General features: G+C 39.2%; 1 protein-coding gene across 3 annotated transcripts in view; it reads right to left on the bottom strand.

The window, feature by feature from the left end:
• Positions 1–19,456, bottom strand: part of LOC142153287 (perilipin-2-like) — a 75,951-nt gene that overhangs the window by 40,794 nt on the left and 15,701 nt on the right. For 2 of the 3 annotated variants that reach the window (XM_075210743.1, XM_075210751.1), the window contains exons 3-9: positions 18,931–19,126; positions 18,379–18,461; positions 17,925–18,177; positions 17,517–17,701; positions 17,144–17,278; positions 16,555–16,845; positions 14,063–14,551 (exon numbers count right to left, since the gene is read on the bottom strand). In XM_075210743.1, coding sequence (XP_075066844.1) covers positions 14,426–14,551; positions 16,555–16,845; positions 17,144–17,278; positions 17,517–17,701; positions 17,925–18,177; positions 18,379–18,461; positions 18,931–19,126 — 1,269 coding nt within the window. In that variant the 3' untranslated portion in view covers positions 14,063–14,425. Of the gene's footprint in view, positions 1–14,062; positions 14,552–16,220; positions 16,846–17,143; positions 17,279–17,516; positions 17,702–17,924; positions 18,178–18,378; positions 18,462–18,930; positions 19,127–19,456 lie in introns of those variants that run through there. The other variant, XR_012691466.1, reaches the window with a different exon arrangement.

The raw sequence follows: 19,456 nt of genomic DNA, 5'->3' as shown, positions 1-19,456 counted from the left end.
TGTGTTTTTGACTCATTATGAATGCTGATTGCAATTGATATCAGTCTGTTGTTATATTTGATATAAACCAATGTTTTATTCATTTTATATATTTTTTATATTTGTGTGTATTTAAATACAAAATAAATTACCTATCAATATTACTATTGGTTCACAGTTTTTGCGCTCTCAATTTCTTTTTCTATGTATTTAACCTTGATATCCAGGTCCCAGAGCCTGTATTAGAGAGCTGCAACTGGCCAAAGCTATATATGACTTACTATTAGCTAGTTACATAGGTTTATTAGAGCGCCCACTGTTTACTTATATTATTTGTTATCCTTGTGTGGTTGTTTGGGCAGCTCACCCATTCAGTTAATTGTAATTTATATTTTATTGGTTACTAGGTCGTTTGGCTCATTTTCTCTATAATATGTCTACTTTAAAATGTATATCAGATAGAATTGAGAGAAGACAACGTTATCTTTCTCGAACAGCTCCTATGTCTTCCCAAATAGAATCGAACAGCAATGTAGAAATGTATCGTTTATTTAATAAACTTGAAACATTTTGCTTAGCAGAAACAAGACATTGGTGGGATCAAACCACATTGCAAAAGTATGTGGATGATAACATTATCCCCAGAGGTCTACGGATAATAAAGATGGCCTCTTTCCAGGAAGATGCCAACTTTACTAATGAATGGAATGATATTCTTGACAGTTGTTCTATCAAATTGATGAATTTTCTGATTCAATATAGGAATCAGAAAGTAGACACAACACAGAAGGAAATTGAAAAAATTCAGGATTCTCTCAGAATTTATGAAAACTCTGATGGTTATAAAGAGAGAGATGATAAGATCAACAGGAGAGTGGTGGAGTTTGAGAGAACCTTAATAGCTCGCAAAGATAGTAAACTTTTAAGAGATCGTACAGACTATGAAAATGATAGAGTTAGAAATTTCAATAGGTTTCCCAGGGACGAATCACATAAGAGGAACAGGTCCACTGGTTCTAGATATCATGAACCCTATCATAAAACTTGCCAATCATTCAATAAGAAGTATAGTAGTCAGAATACTCCTTCACCTAGAGCTGGCCGTTGGAAGGGTCCCAATAACAAATTGTTGGGGGATAGACGCACCTCTCGATATGATCTATACCGAGGCACTCACAACCCTGAACCTGACAATGAATATGAGGATTTAACCTATGAAGACAATAGGGCCCAAGCTCCATATAGGAAGAAAAATAAGCCCAATCAGGGTAATTCGACTGAGCAAGAAGCTCCCCGTAAAAATGCCACCACCTCATATGCATCCTCTGCGTCTTCTTCTTTTTTAGGAAGGGGCCAGTATGCTCCAGTATACACTCAAAGAAATCGAGGCTTAGGTACTCATACGCCAAAAAGACTAAGAGAAGAAGAACCAGAGGATCCAGAGGAGGGGTGTTCAAATCGAATAAGTAATCCATACCATCAATAATTGGCAAGGGTGTTTTTAATTTATCTTCTAAAACACTTTCAGAATCCGAATTAAAACTTCTACAGAAGGGTTTGAAATTTGCCCCTGCAGCAAAATCTAATCTATTTGATGTATTTGTCGATCTCAATCGATACATTAGGACTTTGAGTAGGAAAAGATACTTTGCAATGAAAACCATTAAGAAAAGTAAACAAGCCCTTTCCCCAATCTTGTGTGATGGGAATGAACAAAGAGCATTAATGGATTTGGAATCTCTTTATATTGAGAGTAATGATAGTGATTCGCCTTCCATGGTGAGACTTTTTGATATTAACTCCGCTATGTCTACAAGGAGATTTAAGACCAAATCAAATTTTTATCCGCTTCAATTTAAGGGCCCTTATATAGATAGCTTCTATAGAAGCACCATGGAGGATTTTAGGAAACTTTGTGACAAATCAGCAACCTATCAGGGACAATTTAACCCCTCAAGAAAGATCAGCTCTGAATAAACTAATGAAAGATACCACTCTCATGATCAAACCGGCCGACAAAGGCGGACGCGTGGTAGTTCAGAATAAAACAGATTATTACATGGAGGCAGTTAGACAACTGAATAATGATCGTTTCTATACGAAACTAGATAGAGATCCTACATTAAGTTTTCAGTCCCAGTTGAGACATCTATTGGATTTGGCACTACTGGAGGGAACTATATCAAAGGACACATTCTGGTTTTTGTTTTCACAGCACCCTGTAATACCTACATACTATCACTTGCCTAAATTTCACAAGTCTTTAGTTTCACCTCCCGGGAGACCTATTATTTCTGGTGTGAGTTCCCTCACTAGTAATTTATCTTATTTTGTAGATGTTCACTTACAACCTTTGGTTTCATCTTTAAAATCACATATAAAGGATACGAGCAGTTTTCTTAAACTGATTCAGTCGGTAACTTGGAAATCTACCTATATCTTTCTGACTTGTGATGTTGAATCACTTTATTCCAATATACCCCATGAGATGGGTTTAGAGGCAGTAAGATTCTTTTTGTCTAAACAGGAATCTATGGATATTGAGTTATGTGACTTTATATTATCATCAATCCAATTCATTTTGGATCACGATTATTTTTTGTTTGATTTACAATTCTGTTTACAGGTGATGGGCACGGCTATGGGGACCAGGTTCGCCCCGAGTTATGCAAATCTTTTTATGGGACTCTTCGAGGAGAGGTACATATGGGATTCTGACTTTGGGAGCGAACCTGGTCCTCTATGGTAGATACATCGACGATTTGTTTTTCATTTGGGAGGGGGACTCTTCTTCTGTTTCTTTATTTACGGCTCACCTTAATTCGAATAATTTTGGTATTAAGTTCACCAGTACGTGTCATCCATTGACTATTAACTTCCTGGACATCACTTTGAAAATAGTCCAGGGACAAATAAGAACAGAGAATTTCTCCAAGAAAGTGGACACGTTTAATTTTCTCCATTATGGGAGTAGTTATTACAAACCCTGGCGGGTTAATATACCTAAGGGACAGTTTCTCCGGATTAAGAGAAACTGCTCCGAGATTGGAGATTTTAAAATTCATTCTGCTAAACTTTATAGCTCCTTTTTGGAACAGGGTTATCCAAGGTTTATCCTGGATAGAGCTCTTGAGGATATTGAAAATCTTGATAGATCAAGCTTACTTGCTCCCTCTAAAAAAACATGTAACCACAGATAACTCCATGGTTTTTGTAACATGTTTTAACAGCTTGGCGAGTGATATTAAGTCTATAGTGAGAAAGAATGCTGGATTATTGGAATTGGACGAATATATTGGTCCATCTATTAATAAGAATAAAATTACTATTTTTAGGAGATGTCGAAATTTGAAGGAACAACTAGCCCCTAGCCTTTTTAGGAATATCGTCCCCACTTTGAGTCTGCCCTCCGCACCACATCTAAAGTCAGATAGATGGTTGAATAGAAAAGAAGGCTTCTATAAGTGCGGGAGATTAAAATGTGGTGCTTGCACTTATGTTGACCATCAATGTACAGAATTTTCCTCTTTTGTTTCAAATGAGAAGTTTCCAATTAAGAAATCTTTGGACTGCCAGTCTGCTTTTGTGATCTATATGATCAATTGTGGGTGTGGTATCCAGTACATGGGACGCACCATAAGATCTGTTGGTACATGGTTCCAAGAACATAGACGCAACATACTGAAAAATATACAAACACATCGTCTCTCTAAGCATGTTGCACAATGTCAAGATGGCCGGTTATCAGGTCTGAAATTTAGGGCAATTGAGCAAGTACCTAAAACTTTGAGAGGAGGAGATAGGTTTCATTTACTGTGTAAGAGGGAAGCTTATTGGATTTTTAAGCTTAAAACATTGACACCGCAAGGTTTGAATGATACAATAGAATTAAATAATATTTGTTAATTATTCATCCTTGTGTAATGATTTATGTATTAATTATCTTGGTCAGTTTTGATCTTGATTTGCTGCAGTAGATCACACTTAATTAGAACTCTGTGTTGTGAGTCTATAAGATGCGGTTTATATTACCTTTTTTGTTTTTCTTGTTTTGAGATTTATGAGCCAACGACCTTTAATATTGATGTTTTTATATATTGGTAAGTTTAGCCATATATATATATATCTATTGCTTCTGTACAGTCCTAGTGTCAACAGCGATAGAAAGGATTATCCATATAAGCGTGATTATAGCATTTTTAGGTGAAGTGATAATACACACCAATACAATCTATTATGCTTTAAGATGGATCCATATCAGCGGAACTTTTAGCTGTAATTACGAGACGAACAGCTGTTTCACTGGTGACGTACTAGGCTGTTATTACTTTATGAATGGGAACCTCTGCTTATTGGACTACTCGTATCACATGATCATCAACAGGGGATTGGTTAGCCGCCCCCATGTGATTATAATCATGGACTATTTGTAAAGAGCCGGTCTGTCCAGATAACATTACCTCTGATGAAACGGCCAGTGTGCCGAGAAACGCGTCAGGCATTTATTGGCTTCTAGCCGGTGATTGATAGAGCAGAGCGATTACTTTACTCCGGGGTGAATGAGCTTTTTTGTGACCTGGAAGGACAAACACCTTTATCCAACTAATGTTTGGCGATACACCTTTGATTGATCCGTCCATCTGATAACACGATAATTACTCAAGACTTTTTATTCCTCTTCTCTCACAGAGAGATTACATCTGTATAATATAAAGGAGGTGCGCACAAGCTGTGCTTATACGAACAATCCGTGGTGTATTTGTGATACTTCAATAAATTGCTGGATCCCAGTTACTGCAAATTGAGGATTTATCTCTCCTGCCTTTGTGCTTATATACAAACACCTCCTGGGACTAAGCTCAATATATTTTGATCAATACTCTGCATGTGTAGCTTTGCCTTTTTATGGATATATATCTGCATGTGTATTAACCATCTAATCAATCACTTCACCTGCTACGAATCCAATCATGAATACTCCATGGGCTAGATTTACTAAGCTGCGGGTTTGAAAAAGTGGGGATGTTGCCTATAGCAACCAATCAGATTCTAGCTTTCATTTATTTAGTACCTTCTACAAAATGACAGCTAGAATCTGATTGGTTGCAATAGGCAACATCCCCACTTTTTCAAACCCGCAGCTTAGTAAATCTAGCCCCATATGTGTTTTTGACTCATTATGAATGCTGATTGCAATTGATATCAGTCTGTTGTTATATTTGATACGAACCAATGTTTTATTCATTTTATATATTTTTTATATTTGTGTGTATTTAAATACAAAATAAATTACCTATCAATATTACTATTGGTTCACAGTTTTTGCGCTCTCAATTTCTTTTTCTATGTATAAAACAGAAAGAAAGTTGTCAGCGCTTATCCTTTAAACTGCATATCTGTGTGTGTCTAGCAAACTGAAAACATGAGGTATTAGTTCATATTTTGATCAAAAGACTTAAGCCTGCATCCCATGTCAAGGGTACCTCATTATATGCAGGTCCTACACTGACCTATATGCTTTAAACACTATTAAAATGCAGTTAAAATCAGATGCACTCACCTCCCAGGTATAGGGGTTTACATCTAGCAAAGGCTGGCTTGTGAGCCACACCCAAATGTGCCTTAAATAGTCTTGATGGACAGCTGCTATGACAAAAAGGCAACATCGAAGCTGCAGTAAGAAAAGGGTATAAGTTTAAGTTTGCACTACCTGACCCGGCAGACTTGGAGGAGTATGAACCTTCTTATGCAAAACAACATTTCGTTTTGTAGGGCTGGATGATTTAAGTTAGACAAAATGCTGTAGAGAGCTCATTTATAATGTTTTGAAATCTTGTCTTATACTACAACTTACGTCCATGGCGCTGAGAGGGGGGGCAGGTATAAAGTACTGGGGCCTTGGCCTGTCTGAGAGTGCTGGCCTGCTTGTGTCATTGGAGGAGCCCCAAACTGATGTGGGTACACCCCATTTGGCAGCTATGGAAGGGGCTGTACCGATGCCTGACATTCCTCTTGGCGGCCTTGCTTATGTCACATAATTCTAGTACAATGTCTTTTGCCTCCTCTAGTTGTATTTTTTTTTTTTTATTACATTGGTTAAAGTGATTGCACAAAAGTGCAAACACACAAAGTGGCATGTACTAAAGAAGTCCTGCTATTCACTTACACTCATGATCAATTTGAGACATAAATCTAACTAGTTTTTTGAGGAGATAAGTTGCAAACTGTATCTATTTGTATTTTTCAAAACCATTTGATACTACCCACATAACAGGTTCGTATATTAGATGAAAATGCTAGAACTGGGGGGGTTAGTATGTCCATGGGTAGATAAATGGCTTAAGAATAGAAACCATTTATATGTGGAACATATTCAGATTGGGTTAGAGTTATTATTGAGGTACCACAGTTATCTTTTTTTAGAAGCTGTGCTTTTTAATGTTTTTTCTTATTAATACCCTAGAAGATGCCTAGCACATTGACCATATTTGTTGTGGATGACACTAAATTATGTAGACATCTAATCACGGAAGATGACAGAATCTTGCTGCAAAATGATTTAGACAAATTGACAGGGAAAATGGCAGCTGAAATATAAAATACATAAATGTAGAGCTTATGCATCTAGGCTGTGGTAACATCTCTGCTATTGATATTTCAATTTGGGTAGAATCGGAAAATTGTGAGATAGAAAAGAACTTAAGAATATAAGTAGACAGAAAACTGAAAAGCAGCATTTTGTGTCAAGCAGATGGTACTAAGACTTATAAAATCCTGGGAAAGCATGAAGAGAAGTACAGATGTAGGTTATGCAAACACAATTGTACTGTTGTATGTCACTAGTCAGACCACATCTCCGATATGTACAGTTTTGGTGGCCTGTCTGCAAGGAACTAGCAGAAAGGATCCAGCATCAGGTAACCTGATCAATTAAAGGAATGTAAGGGTTACATTACAAAAAGGGAGACTAAACACATTGGACTTGCTTACATGGAAAAACAAAGCAACTTAAATCTGACCTAATTAGTATGTATAAAGTATGCAATGTCGGTACAAAGATCTAACTAATGATCTTTTCATAGATACGACTGTGCAGGTGACAAGAAAACATCCACTTTGACTGGAGAAAGATATTTTCACCTGAAGCATAGATAGGACTTCTTCTCTTTAATGGCTGCTACACAGTCCTAGAATAAAGCATTTTTTTGCAAGGCTTCTGTTCTGAGGATGGTGGGCCTGTTACATTATGGATCTTAACTGCAGAAACTTCTTATTTCAGTCTCCTGGACAAAACCATGTTACAATGCAAAGGGTGCAAATTAGTATTCTGTTTTGCACATAAGTTAAATACTGACTGTTTTTTCATGTAGCACACAAATATCAACTTTAAATTTAAGTGTACAAATAAGCTATCAAGTATTTGTGTGCTACATTAAAAAACAGTCAGTATTTAACTTATGTGCAAAACAAAATACTAATTTGCACCCCCTGCATTGTAACATGGTTTTGTCCAGGAGACTGAAATATGAAGTTTCTCAAGTTAAGATCCTTAATGAATCAGGCCCAGTATTACTAACAGAGTGGCTGCTGCCTCTGTGTTTGATAAATGGCCTCCCCCAACTGCATTTTCTCCTACTGTAACTCCAATAATATATAGGGCAAACTACAAATAAGCCTTTTCACCATTAAAAAAAACAATTTGTCTCCAGCATAATGACTTTTGACCACCCAGCCCCCAAGTTCTATATTTATCACTACCTTTTAGAGAGGGACTATTGCTGTGTACTTGTCCACCAGGCTACAATTTGTCAGATCCCCCTGCATGCTTTGTAGAATCGCCATGGGAAGAAGTGTAACATTTTTTAGTTGGACTGGTCATAGAGATAACAAAAAAATATGTTCCATAGAAAGAGACCTACAATTATGAGAGGAAGAATAAAAACATAAAAAGAACTGAGTCTATACACAAATATAGTGAAATGTAGATGCTGCTTAACATCATTTGGCTCTGCCACCATGGCGCAAAGCCTAAATCACGTCATTGCACTGCGTGGGCAGAGCCGAAGTGACACTCCCGTGTCCAGCCCACCTTTCATTCCATTCTGTATTTTATGGATTATTTCCTGGGTCCCACACTATTGGGGCAATCCAGGAGGCCTGGCGCCTTAGGAACTGCTTTAAGGATGCTATATGGCTTGCCAGGAATCATCTCATTTTGCAAAGGGAGATGACGACCATCCAGGACTGTCGCAGTCTGATCCACAGCCTGCTAAGAGACGATAACACCAGTGACAGTCCTGAGGAAGAGGAAGATGACTGATTTTTGTCTCCCTTTTCTCCCCCCATGTGTCTGTTTTTTCAATAAAGCTTTGGGCTTGTGACTCATTCCCCCATCACTGTGTGATTGTTTGCTGAAATGTCTTGCTTTAATTTATGCACCCTTCCCCATATTTGTGTCTATCTCTCAATAAAGCTTCGGGCCTGTGATTCTCCCCCCTCACCTACTTCCCCCTTACATCCATTGCTTATTTGAAACCTATGTTGTTTGAGTTTTGCATGGTTAGTGCAGTTCTTGATGTAAAGTGTAGGATGTCATATCTTGTACCTTATGTCATGTATTGTACTAAAGTATGAATGGATGTTTCACAGCGTATTGTGCTTCCAGCTGTGCTGCAACTAGAGATGGGCGGGCTCGGTTCACCAAGATCCGAATTCATCCGAATTTAGCCTATCCGAGTACTGAGCCGAGCAGGCTCGGTACTCTCCCGCCCATTCGGAATCGAAATCGAGGCAAAACGTCATTGTGACGTATTCGTATTTCTGAGCTCGGTTCTCGCGAGATATGAAAAGCAGAAATACCAGCCTCCACAGCAATCGCCATTTGACAGAGGGAGAGAGCAGGGTTAGGTCACAGGCTATATCAGCGCAGGGACAGAGCAATAATTGAACACATTATTGTTTCTATTCTAGACAAATCTAATATTAATACCAATTGTTACAGCAGTAAGAGGAGGATAGAGGAGGGTTTTTTTTTCAATTTCTGGCACTCCATGTGCTTTTGGGGTGTCCCTTATTCCCCATTCTTTTACAGTATTTTTTTCTGGCAGTCAAAAGTCATATTTGTCAGCAGTAGGTAAAAAAAAATTTTGCACTCCAAGTGCTGTTGGGGTGTCCCATATTCCCCAGTGTTTTACTGTAATTTTTCTGGCTGTCAAAAGTCATATTTGTCAGCAGTATCTAAAACAATATTTAGCACTACAAGTGCTTTTGGGGTGTCCCATATTCCCCAGTGTTTTACTGTAATTTTTCTGGCTGTCAAAAGTCATATTTGTCAGCAGTATCTAAAACAATATTTAGCACTACAAGTGCTTTTGGGGTGTCCCATATTCCCCAGTGTTTTACTGTAATTTTTCTGGCTGTCAAAAGTCATATTTGTCAGCAGTATCTAAAACAATATTTAGCACTACAAGTGCTTTTGGGGTGTCCCATATTCCCCAGTGTTTTACTGTAATTTTTCATACTGTCAAAAGTCATATTTGTCAGCAGTATCTATCTAATACAATTTTAGCACTACAAGTGCTTTGGTCTCATTAAAATGGATTCAAAGCAGTCCACATATGAGCAGAATCAGCAACCCGGTTTTGTCACCAGTCCTGATGATAGTGTTCCCAGTACGTCATCTGGGAAAGGCGATGTCAAAGTACATAGTCTTTTTAAATCAGGGAAAAAAACACACACCAAAAAAAATTTACCGTGTTGAAGCGAAAAAGAAGTGTAACTGAGGAAAAGTTAAGTGCCGATAAAAAATAAATTGCCAACATGCCATTCTACACACGCAGTGGCAAAGAAAGAATGAGGCCTTTGCCTTCCTCTATTAGTGGCAGTTACCGAGCCTTCTTCTTGTACGGTAATTTGTGACCAAGCAAGACCAAGTAATTCGGAGTCTAAAGTGGTGCACAACTACTGTTACGCGTCAAAGCCGAGCTGTAAGAAAACAGTGAGGCAGTAGAGGATAATGTATGTTCTGAATCAGAAATGATAACAATCCCTGTGGAGAGTCCATCCAACAGTGGTATGTCTAATCATGAGCATTCTGTTAGTGTACCCATAAAGTGTTAGTGTTAGTGTACCCATAAAGTGTTAGTGTACCCATTCTGTTAGTGTACCCTTTCAGCAGTTCTGCTGATGTGTGCCTGAACAGCCCAAGTCTAGCTGGTGATATAAAAATTGAGGATGCCACTTTAGAATTAGAGGAGGATGAGTGGGAGATTTGTGTAGGCGACGAGGGCGCTAATGAGGATGTTGATGAGGATGAGGTTGTTTGTGTAAGTCCTGCAACAGTGGCAGCAGTTCTGGCACGTGACAAGAAAAAGGCCATTGTCATGCCTGGCCATAAAACAAAAAAATCCACTTCTTATGTGTGGAATTATTTCTACCCCAATCCAGACAACAATTGTATAGCCATTTGTAGTGTATGTCAAGCCACAGTCAGTCGAGAGAGGAACCTTAACCATCTTGGAACCTCGTCTATGTTACGCCATTTGACGAGAGTTCATGGCAAAGTGTTGGGAAAAGCTGAAAGTTCTTCCAAAAAATTACAAGCACTCCATCATCAGCTAGGACCCTCCGCTCACCGACATCCCGATGGCTACAAAATACACCCACCACACCATCTTCATCAATATTCTCAGTAGCGCTCAGAGTTTGCCCTGCATCCCACTTATTAAGGCTGGATGACTCCTGCACTATTATTGATTCCTCTGAAGAAAGCGTTAGTCCCACTGCTGCTGCTGTGGGTGAATCGTTAGCCCAGAGGAAGGGCAAGAAAAAGAGCAGTCCTACATTTCAACAATTAACTGTGAAACAATAATTTGCTAGGGGAAGCATATATGACAGCAGTCACCCAGTCGCCAAGCGAATTACAAACGCCATGGCTGCCATGTTAGTGTTAGATCTGCGTCCAATATCCACAATAAACGCAATTGGTTTTTCACAGTTAATTGAGGTTTTATGTCCGCGTTACAGAATTCCATCGCGACACCATTTTTCCCGTAAAGCTATTCCACAACTATACCAAAAAGTGTGTACAAATGTAGAGATTGCGCTGAAAAATGCCATTCTGCCCACTGTCCACTTAACCACAGATATGTGGACAAGTGGAAGTGGACAAACCAAAGACTATATATATATGACTGTGACAGCCCACTGGGTTGGTCATTCACCTTCACCAGCAGCAGCATGTACACCACTAAGTAACATTTGTCACAGGCAGGCCACTCTTTGTATCACCGGCTTCACTAACAGGCATACAGCTGACAATTTCGGCTTCACTAACAGGCATACAGCTGACAATTTGTTGTGCAAACTGAGAGATGTGATTGATACATAGCTTATACCACTTGGACTCTCCCCAGGATATGTCATTTCTGATAATGCCAACAATATAGTGCGAGCATTACAGCTGGGTGAATTCCATCACATTCCCTGTTTTGATCACACCATCAACTTGGTGGTGCAGAGCTCCCTACGAAATAACCGTGAGGTGCAGGAGATGCTTTCGGTGGCCCATAAAATTTCAAGCCATTTCAGGCATTCGGCCACAGCATGTAGGAGATTGCAGCAGTTACAAGAGCAGTTTAACTTGCCCTCCCACCAACTTAAGTTTAAGAGGTGGTAACTAGGTGGAATTCCATGCTGTACATGCTTCAGAGGATGGAGGAACAGCGCAAAGCCATCCAAGCGTATTGCACAAGCCATGACATTGGGAATGGAGGGGGCATGTATTTCACTCTTGCACAGTGGGGAATCCTTTCAGTGCTGAAACCATTTGAAGTTGTGACGTGTGAAGCGAGTGCAGATTCTGCTAGTTTGAGCCAAGTCATTCCTTTAATTAGACTATTGAAAAAGCAGCTTGAGAAACTGAAGGAGATGAAAGCAAGCAATTCCGCAAAGTATGTTGGCCTTGTCGATCAAGTACTTAATTTGCTTCACAATGATCCTCGAGTTATTAAGATCTTGAACTCGGATCAGTACGTTTTGGCCACTGTGCTTGATCCAAGGTTTAAGACCTACAGTGAGTCTTTGCTTCAAAATGAACGAGATGTGAACTTTTGCAAGGAACTATTGCTCAGCAAGTCTTCCGCTGAACTGGGCCTTGGCTTGACGACGTGTCCTCCTTCAGTTTCTCAAGCAGCTGCTGCTCGTAAGAAATTGAATTTTCAAAAAAGAAGCAGGGAAGACACAGGGGGCAGACCAGAACAGTTTAACATCTGGGCTGGTTTGAAGGTTTTTTTCAAAAAAAATGTGTGACCTTGCCCATAACTCCATCCAGTATGAGTAATAACATGCAAAGGATGGTGGAGGATTACTTTCAAGAGGTAATTGATATGGAAATGTCAGACAGTCCCTTTCCTTACTGGGAAGAAAAGCAGGCCATTTGGAAACCCATGTACAAACTTGCTTTGCAATACTTAAGCTGCCCACCCTCCAGTGTGTACTCTGAACGAGTGTTCAGCACAACAGGGAACCTAGTCAGTGATCGCCGTAGAAATTTACTTCCCAAAAATGCGGAGAAAATGATGTTTATAAAAATGAACTACATCTTCCACGAGGAAGGCCTTCACCATCCAAGTACTGACTGTTCTCTAATGGCGGATTCAAGCGGCGATGAATTGATAGTCTGTGATGATGACGTACACACTGATGAGGGTGAGGATGAAGCTGACGATGATAACATCTTTTTAAAACTTTCTATGGAAGTGTAGGGTGCAATCTACCCCCCAAAAGAGGAAAGGGACTTGTGGCATTTCCATATCACGTACCATCTTGCTGTTTGGGCAATTTCTCCTTAAGGGTAGGGTGTCATAGACAGAGTGACCCCAAACTGTCTTTGTCCATTTCTCTTAATATTGTACAGTCTATAACGGCTGAATTTTTGGGTATTTTATACAATTGGAGGGGGGCCTAGAGAGCCAGAAACCAAACCGCCTTTGTCCATTTTTTTACATATTTAACTATAAGTGTAGGGTGTAATATACATCCGAAGACGATGGCTGCATTGCCAATATGCATAGAGGAAGACAATCAGGTTTGTGTGTAGAATTAATGAAGGCATACCAGGAATTAAACTGCTTTTTTTGATCATTTATTAGCTTTACAACTACATTACTTATCCAAGAAACAGGTGGAGCACTAAATTAGGTTCTTTTATGACCAAAAACATTGATTTTTGAACAAAATAGCAAAACAAAACCAAAACAAGCAATGGCGATTTAGCAAAACCAAAACCCGACGGTAATCCAGATCCAAAGATAAAACCAAAACACAGGGGTCAGTGAGCATCTCTAACTGCAATGCAGTACTAATGTATCCTATGTTTTTTGTATCTTTATACAAAAAAACAAAACTAGTAAAACAATTAGCCCCAGTGGGCATATGCCCTTTGGTGTAATAATGTAATGTTTTAAATTCACCAATCCAGGTTTGCTTGTTATGGTTTTAGAGCAGTGATTGTTGGGGTAGGCGGGGTGGCCCAACAGCATAGGCAGCTGGAAGGAGTTTGAGCGCTAGCATCAAAATTAAATATCAATCTAACTAATCTGAAAGCACGGATGGATTAATGATAGCTGGCAAAATTGAAACCACTTAGAGGAAAATAGGCTAATAAATGACAGAAAAGGTAGGTAGGACTTAATTGCCTACATAGAATTTAAGTGCAACATTTGAATTGAAACTCAGCAACAATTAAGATCTTAAGGGTACAAATCAGAATGACACTTGGTTGTGCTGTATAACAATTTGTCACTCCATCAGGTGCCATAACAGCCTCTTTTTTTTTTTTTTTACAAAACATGCATCTGATTCCTACTGAGACTGAAAATTAATGGATTTGGTTTCTTGCATCTGCATCATTGTAAAGCTCTGTACCAAACTCTACCAGACTCACTTTCAGAAACCATTTGGCTATTTAACCAATTTGAATATTTGTCAGTATAAAATTGAATGTACTTTATAAAAATGCAAAGCAGCTTAAAGCCTCTGCTTAAGCCTGATAGAAGAAAATATGCATTACTGAAACCTGCTGTGAACACAATTCTTTTTATTCAACATGGAAATAAGAGCCGCTATGTTATAATAGAAGAGACCAACACAGCAAGATTTGCCATTAGTCCTAAATATATGTACTTGTGCAGTTTCGCTATTTGAAAACTTCAATGTCAAGATAAGCAGATTGTGATTGCAAAGTTTGAGAAAATGAAACCCTTTTCTAGTGACCAGTCCCCACTGCTCACAATGGTGCCGTTTTGAAAACTGAGCGCACTAGATACAAACATCTCCAACAGACTAGTTTTCACACTAAGATTTCACTGTTAATGTAAAGCAGAAGAGCAGTTATTTTTTACTGATTTGCATAAGGAAAACGAGAGTAGGAACACTATTCCACACTTCAGGTATCCTGGTTTATTACACGCCCATTCAGCCGGGAAAAGTCTTCCATTTCCTCTTCTTCCTCATCCAACATATCTGTGTTATCCATCTCTGATGAGAGGTCGGTGATGGTGAAGTCAGGCACCTGGTAAGAGAGAAGAGTTTACTAACTAAGCTGTAAGTTCAGGCCAAGCATAGGAGATCTATTTTAAGAAAGTGAGGGGCATTCTAAAATCTTGCCTAGGTTAAATGTTCAGTTGGCATAGTATGTAATACCAATTTATTCACTAGAAGAGTTACAGAATCTGACAACACCTTTAAACAATTACCTTTGTACCAGTTTCCAAAATCTAATTAACAGATATACAGCCATAGAACTAGGTGTACATAACAGATTATAGTTTACATAAACACCTTGACAGTCCACAATACATTGTAGAAGTTGATCCAATAAAATATATCACTAAGGTTGTCAGTAACATTGGCAGTCTACATCTAAGATACCATATATTACTACACCAACATTCATGGCACAGTGCTTTCAGTTGTAAATTGAAAGTAAAAAAATAACTTTGCTTTATGCAGATACTGAAGTAGACAGGGTGATTTTCCCCTTTCAGCTTTAAAGTGAGTTGAGTAAACATTAAGCCTAGAACACCAATACCATGGAGTAGTGAACTTACAATACAGACACAGGTCATTTAAAAACCTGCCACAAAAGGAAATTTACTGGCTCATGTAGAGGCTGGAGCCTTTATTACCCCACAAACATCACTAGCTTATAGGTTTGCTTGCATGTGTAAAATAGGGGCCAGTCAATTAACTTGATCTAGTGCTTTCACTTACATTAAAGTGTGTTTCCCTGGCCACCACGAAGCCCCAAGACTGAACCCATGTACAGCATATGTAGAGCCCATGACCTACTAAAGCATTACTTTAGAATAAATATATTTTTCTAACTGAAGACATGTTCTCTCACTTGAGGATCAAGTATGCAGTTAGTCCACAAGCTTGCATTCATATCTGGTGCATGGCTGTAGCACCACTTGTTTTGTCTTCATGGCAACAGGCATCAGAAGGATACTGAGGCAGCTACTGCAAGCTCACTGCTCCTGCTAACCAGGTCTTTCAGACATGCGGTATTGGGTACCTGACAGGCAAATTAAAACTTGCCTACTTTTAAATGTACTACACCCAAAGTAAGCCCTCAGGACAGAATTTCAGCAGTTGTTGGAAGTCACTGCAAAATGTGCATATTGATAGCAATCTTTAGCATTGTGGAGGACAGTGAAGGAGTGGGGGATTTAGGTAAACTTTGGTTTGGGTCTCATCTTTCTTCTGTAGAGAAAACCTGGAGATTACCTGTACTCACATAGTATTGCTTTCATTGCTTACTAATGGCTACAGACTTTTTCACCCAAGCTGACAATTATGGCTTTACACAAATAGGCCTAAAGAAGCTATACAGGCGTATTTGCCAATAAAACATTGTCATTTATATTTCTAGTGTCAAGTTTTACCCATAATAGTACAGATTATGTATTAGCTGATGTTCATGCCCCCAAATAGGAGACCAAACATAAACCTATACAGGAGGTCAGCTTGCCTTCCCAGGCTCCTCCTGCACCTCATTTTTGCATATTAAGAGACATTACCGACAGCACTGAGTAGTTCTACTCAGCTATTTGACAGCAAATTACAAGTGGCCAAGAACTAAAAATATCAATTGGTTTTTAAAGAGCAGCTGCATGTACACAAAGCTTCATCACCACACAATTATTGCAAATATATTTATTAGTGACACAAACATTAACATAGTTTGTGTGGTGGACTACACATAATGACTTAATTGGGCAGAATATGTGAGTAGGCCACCCAACATGCAAAAGGTTCTAGATTACACAGATGAAAGTGGTATCTCAAACAGTACTAGAGTCCCTCTAATTAGAAGCACATGAAGGTATGCAAGATTTATGGTATTTCTACATCAAACACCTGCCAGTTCAAGATGGGGATTGCCCACTAGTGAATTTAAGTGCAAAGTGACTTCTCAAATTGAAGAATTCAATCCTTGTTGGCAGAGTCTGCCACATCAGCTTCTTGCTCTGCTTGCGGGCAGCCATCCATCTGTGGGTAAAAGGGACCTACCAGCCAGTTTAGTGGTGTGTTGTTAACCAAGTAGTCCATCACATCATCCATAGAATTCTTCATTTTTGTGAACTGCTCCCTGCTAGTGACTAAGAGACCATCAGACATTTCTCTGAAGGAGGAGGCAGAGCGGAAGTTCTGATAGATATCTGCAGCCATGGCACTGACGCTTTGAGCTTTGTCCTGAATGTTTTGTGGGAGGCCTTGAACACCGGTAACCAGGGAAAGACATGTGGTTTGCAAACGTTGCGTCAGATTCCGGGCAATAGTCAATGTGCGCAATTCAATTTGCTGTGAAACAGAAGTTAAATGTTACAGTTTCAGAAGAGTTAAATATCCAATGCATAGCAGACATAGGGAGGGGGGTTGGAAGGATTCCCAGCAATAAGCCACTGGATTCTGGAAACAAGCAGACGGACACCATGTATGTGACAGGCCGCCACTGATTTTACTGTGCACCTGTATGGGGGTGCAGAGGAAAACCAGTGATGTTACATAGTCACAGAATACCTTTAATTCCCTGTGATGTGCATTGAACAGTTGTAGCGCATTGTGTAAAGACCAAGGGGTAAACTATAGAAGATATTACCTCAACACTGTCACTCTCCCCATCAGTGTGCTGTCCTGTGGTTTTGGTCCATTCCACCCATGTATTGTATAACCTGTCCTGTGCATCATGGATTTTCTGATTGGCATCATTCATGTTCTTCCTTGCAAATTCAATCTAAGAGAAGAAAATACATTATGAGTTCATTCTCTCAACTTGAAATCTTTATTTTAGCCATTGATTCTTTGAAGGTTTAATATATAACTAAGAAAGATTGTTAATGCCCATTTGTAAATATTACTTTAATACTTGTCAAGTGGCATGAACAGCAACATTACATGCAAGGACTTTATGGGACAGGCTCATTTTGTATATGTAGGGCAACACGACTGAACACATGGCTGAAGCAACTAACCACATAAACAGTTTTCTGTAGCTGAGAGATGGCTTCTTGGCCTCTGCATTTGGCATCCTTCATTCGTGTCAAGGCTTGTTGATAAGCACGTTTACGGGCCTTTGTGGAGAGACATCCCAAGCGAACATAGTAGTTTGGCTTTCCTGTTGCCAATTCAAACCCCTCCGTTTTCGTGGCTTCCTTGGCTGAAACAGACAAATTAATCCTAAACATTCTTATATTGGAGTATTTGGTCACATTTAAACTTCTACTTGAAATACACTCAAAACTGGGTCATCAATGGTACTGCAAAAACAGTATAATTGAACTGCATTTTGTTGTCCAATAGGACACTTGTTGACTTGTCAGTCAATGTATGCAAGCCTCAGAGAGTACAAGTGGGGCCAATTATTTAACAGGTCAGCTTACCTAATTCTTCATCAGTTGGTGGCAGGTAATGTTCCAAGAGGGTCTCAGACTTCGTCAGTGCAGTGTCAACACTACTGCTCACCATCTGTACTACAACGCTCCCAAGGACAGTGTTAATGCTGCCATTCACAACAGCCTTTGTCATTTCTACACTGTCCTGCACAGCTCCCTTAGTTTTACCAACTACTCCCGAGATACCATGCATCACAACATCCTTGGCACCAAGAACTGCCTCAGAGGCATTAGAGACAACCTATGGAAGGGAACAGAGTTTATAAGGAATTTATTCCTAGGTTCGTGCAATACATACATGTTCCTGCAAAAAAGTAAATTTGATGTCTTTATAATGTTCTCTAGTATCATTGGCCTGCTCACCCGATATACAACTTTTATATTATTCAATATTGAGATCATAGGTTAGCCAAGATGCCAAAAAGAGTTTTTAAATAGTTACCTTGTCAGTAGGCTGATAAAGAATGGGCAGCTTGACCTCAATCTTATCCAGTCCAATACATGCAATGTTGTTAGCCAGAGCAACTGGATAAAGGGGGTAGAAAAGTCAGTCTTCTTGCAGTGCAATAGTGCCAAGTTTCAAAAGCAAGCGTCTAAGCTAGGCAACATTTAACCTACTCCCTATGCTAGTTGCTAGAATCACGTAAGCTGGCTGGTCTACACAGAGCAAGCACAAGACATTGAAATAAACATGCCAGCTTACAGTAAACATGATTCAGGATACCACTACACCATTTTGTTACACCTACTACATGTAGGCAGTGTTCTGCATATTAGGATTTAAAATGTAATAATTAGCACTGAAGATAAAATTAGAGCTAGAATACTTGGTATTCTGCTTAATGGGACATACAAAGTTATCAAATACTGCAAGGACAAGTTGTAAGTTGTACAAGTGGCGAGAGAAATCTAGTCTCAGATGTAGAACTGACCAACATTTAAAGCCAGTTCCTAGGAATAGAGCAATATAGTTCAAAGTGAAACAAAGACATACTCTGAGGCTCCAGTCTCTGTATGATCGGCATGGCACTAGTCACAGCCACTGAGGTGATGGCCTTCACACTCTTCTCCGCCACATCACACACAGATTTCAAGTAGGGATGGTTATCTTTGGTGTTGATATAGGCAGAAGACACCATATCATATGTTGAGCTCACCAATGGGAGGTTAATCAACCTTACCACCACATTCTATGAGAGAAACAACCACAGTTAAAATCTCTGCAGATTTAAGACCTATCCGAGCAGGGTTCTTAGCTTTACACAACAGAACATTACATCTTGAAGACCCAGTTATATATGCATTTTCTAAGACTACCAATTGCCAACCTAAATGAATTTAATTGGGACCAATAGGAGGATTTAGGATAAATAGGTGGTCATTTAATATTGACAGCAGAAGTTCAAGTTCTAAATGCCAGTTTTAGGCAAACTCACTTTTGATTGTCATATAGGTTGGGTGAGTTTGAGCTGTACATGTATCTCCCATATAGTAAACTAGTAGCAACAATACCAATAGGC

The sequence above is a fragment of the Mixophyes fleayi genome, chromosome 1 (assembly GCF_038048845.1).
Source record: "Mixophyes fleayi isolate aMixFle1 chromosome 1, aMixFle1.hap1, whole genome shotgun sequence".
Taxonomy (NCBI): domain Eukaryota; kingdom Metazoa; phylum Chordata; class Amphibia; order Anura; family Limnodynastidae; genus Mixophyes; species Mixophyes fleayi.
Note: the sequence above shows the minus strand (reverse complement) of the source record. Positions and strands in the feature narration are given on the sequence as shown.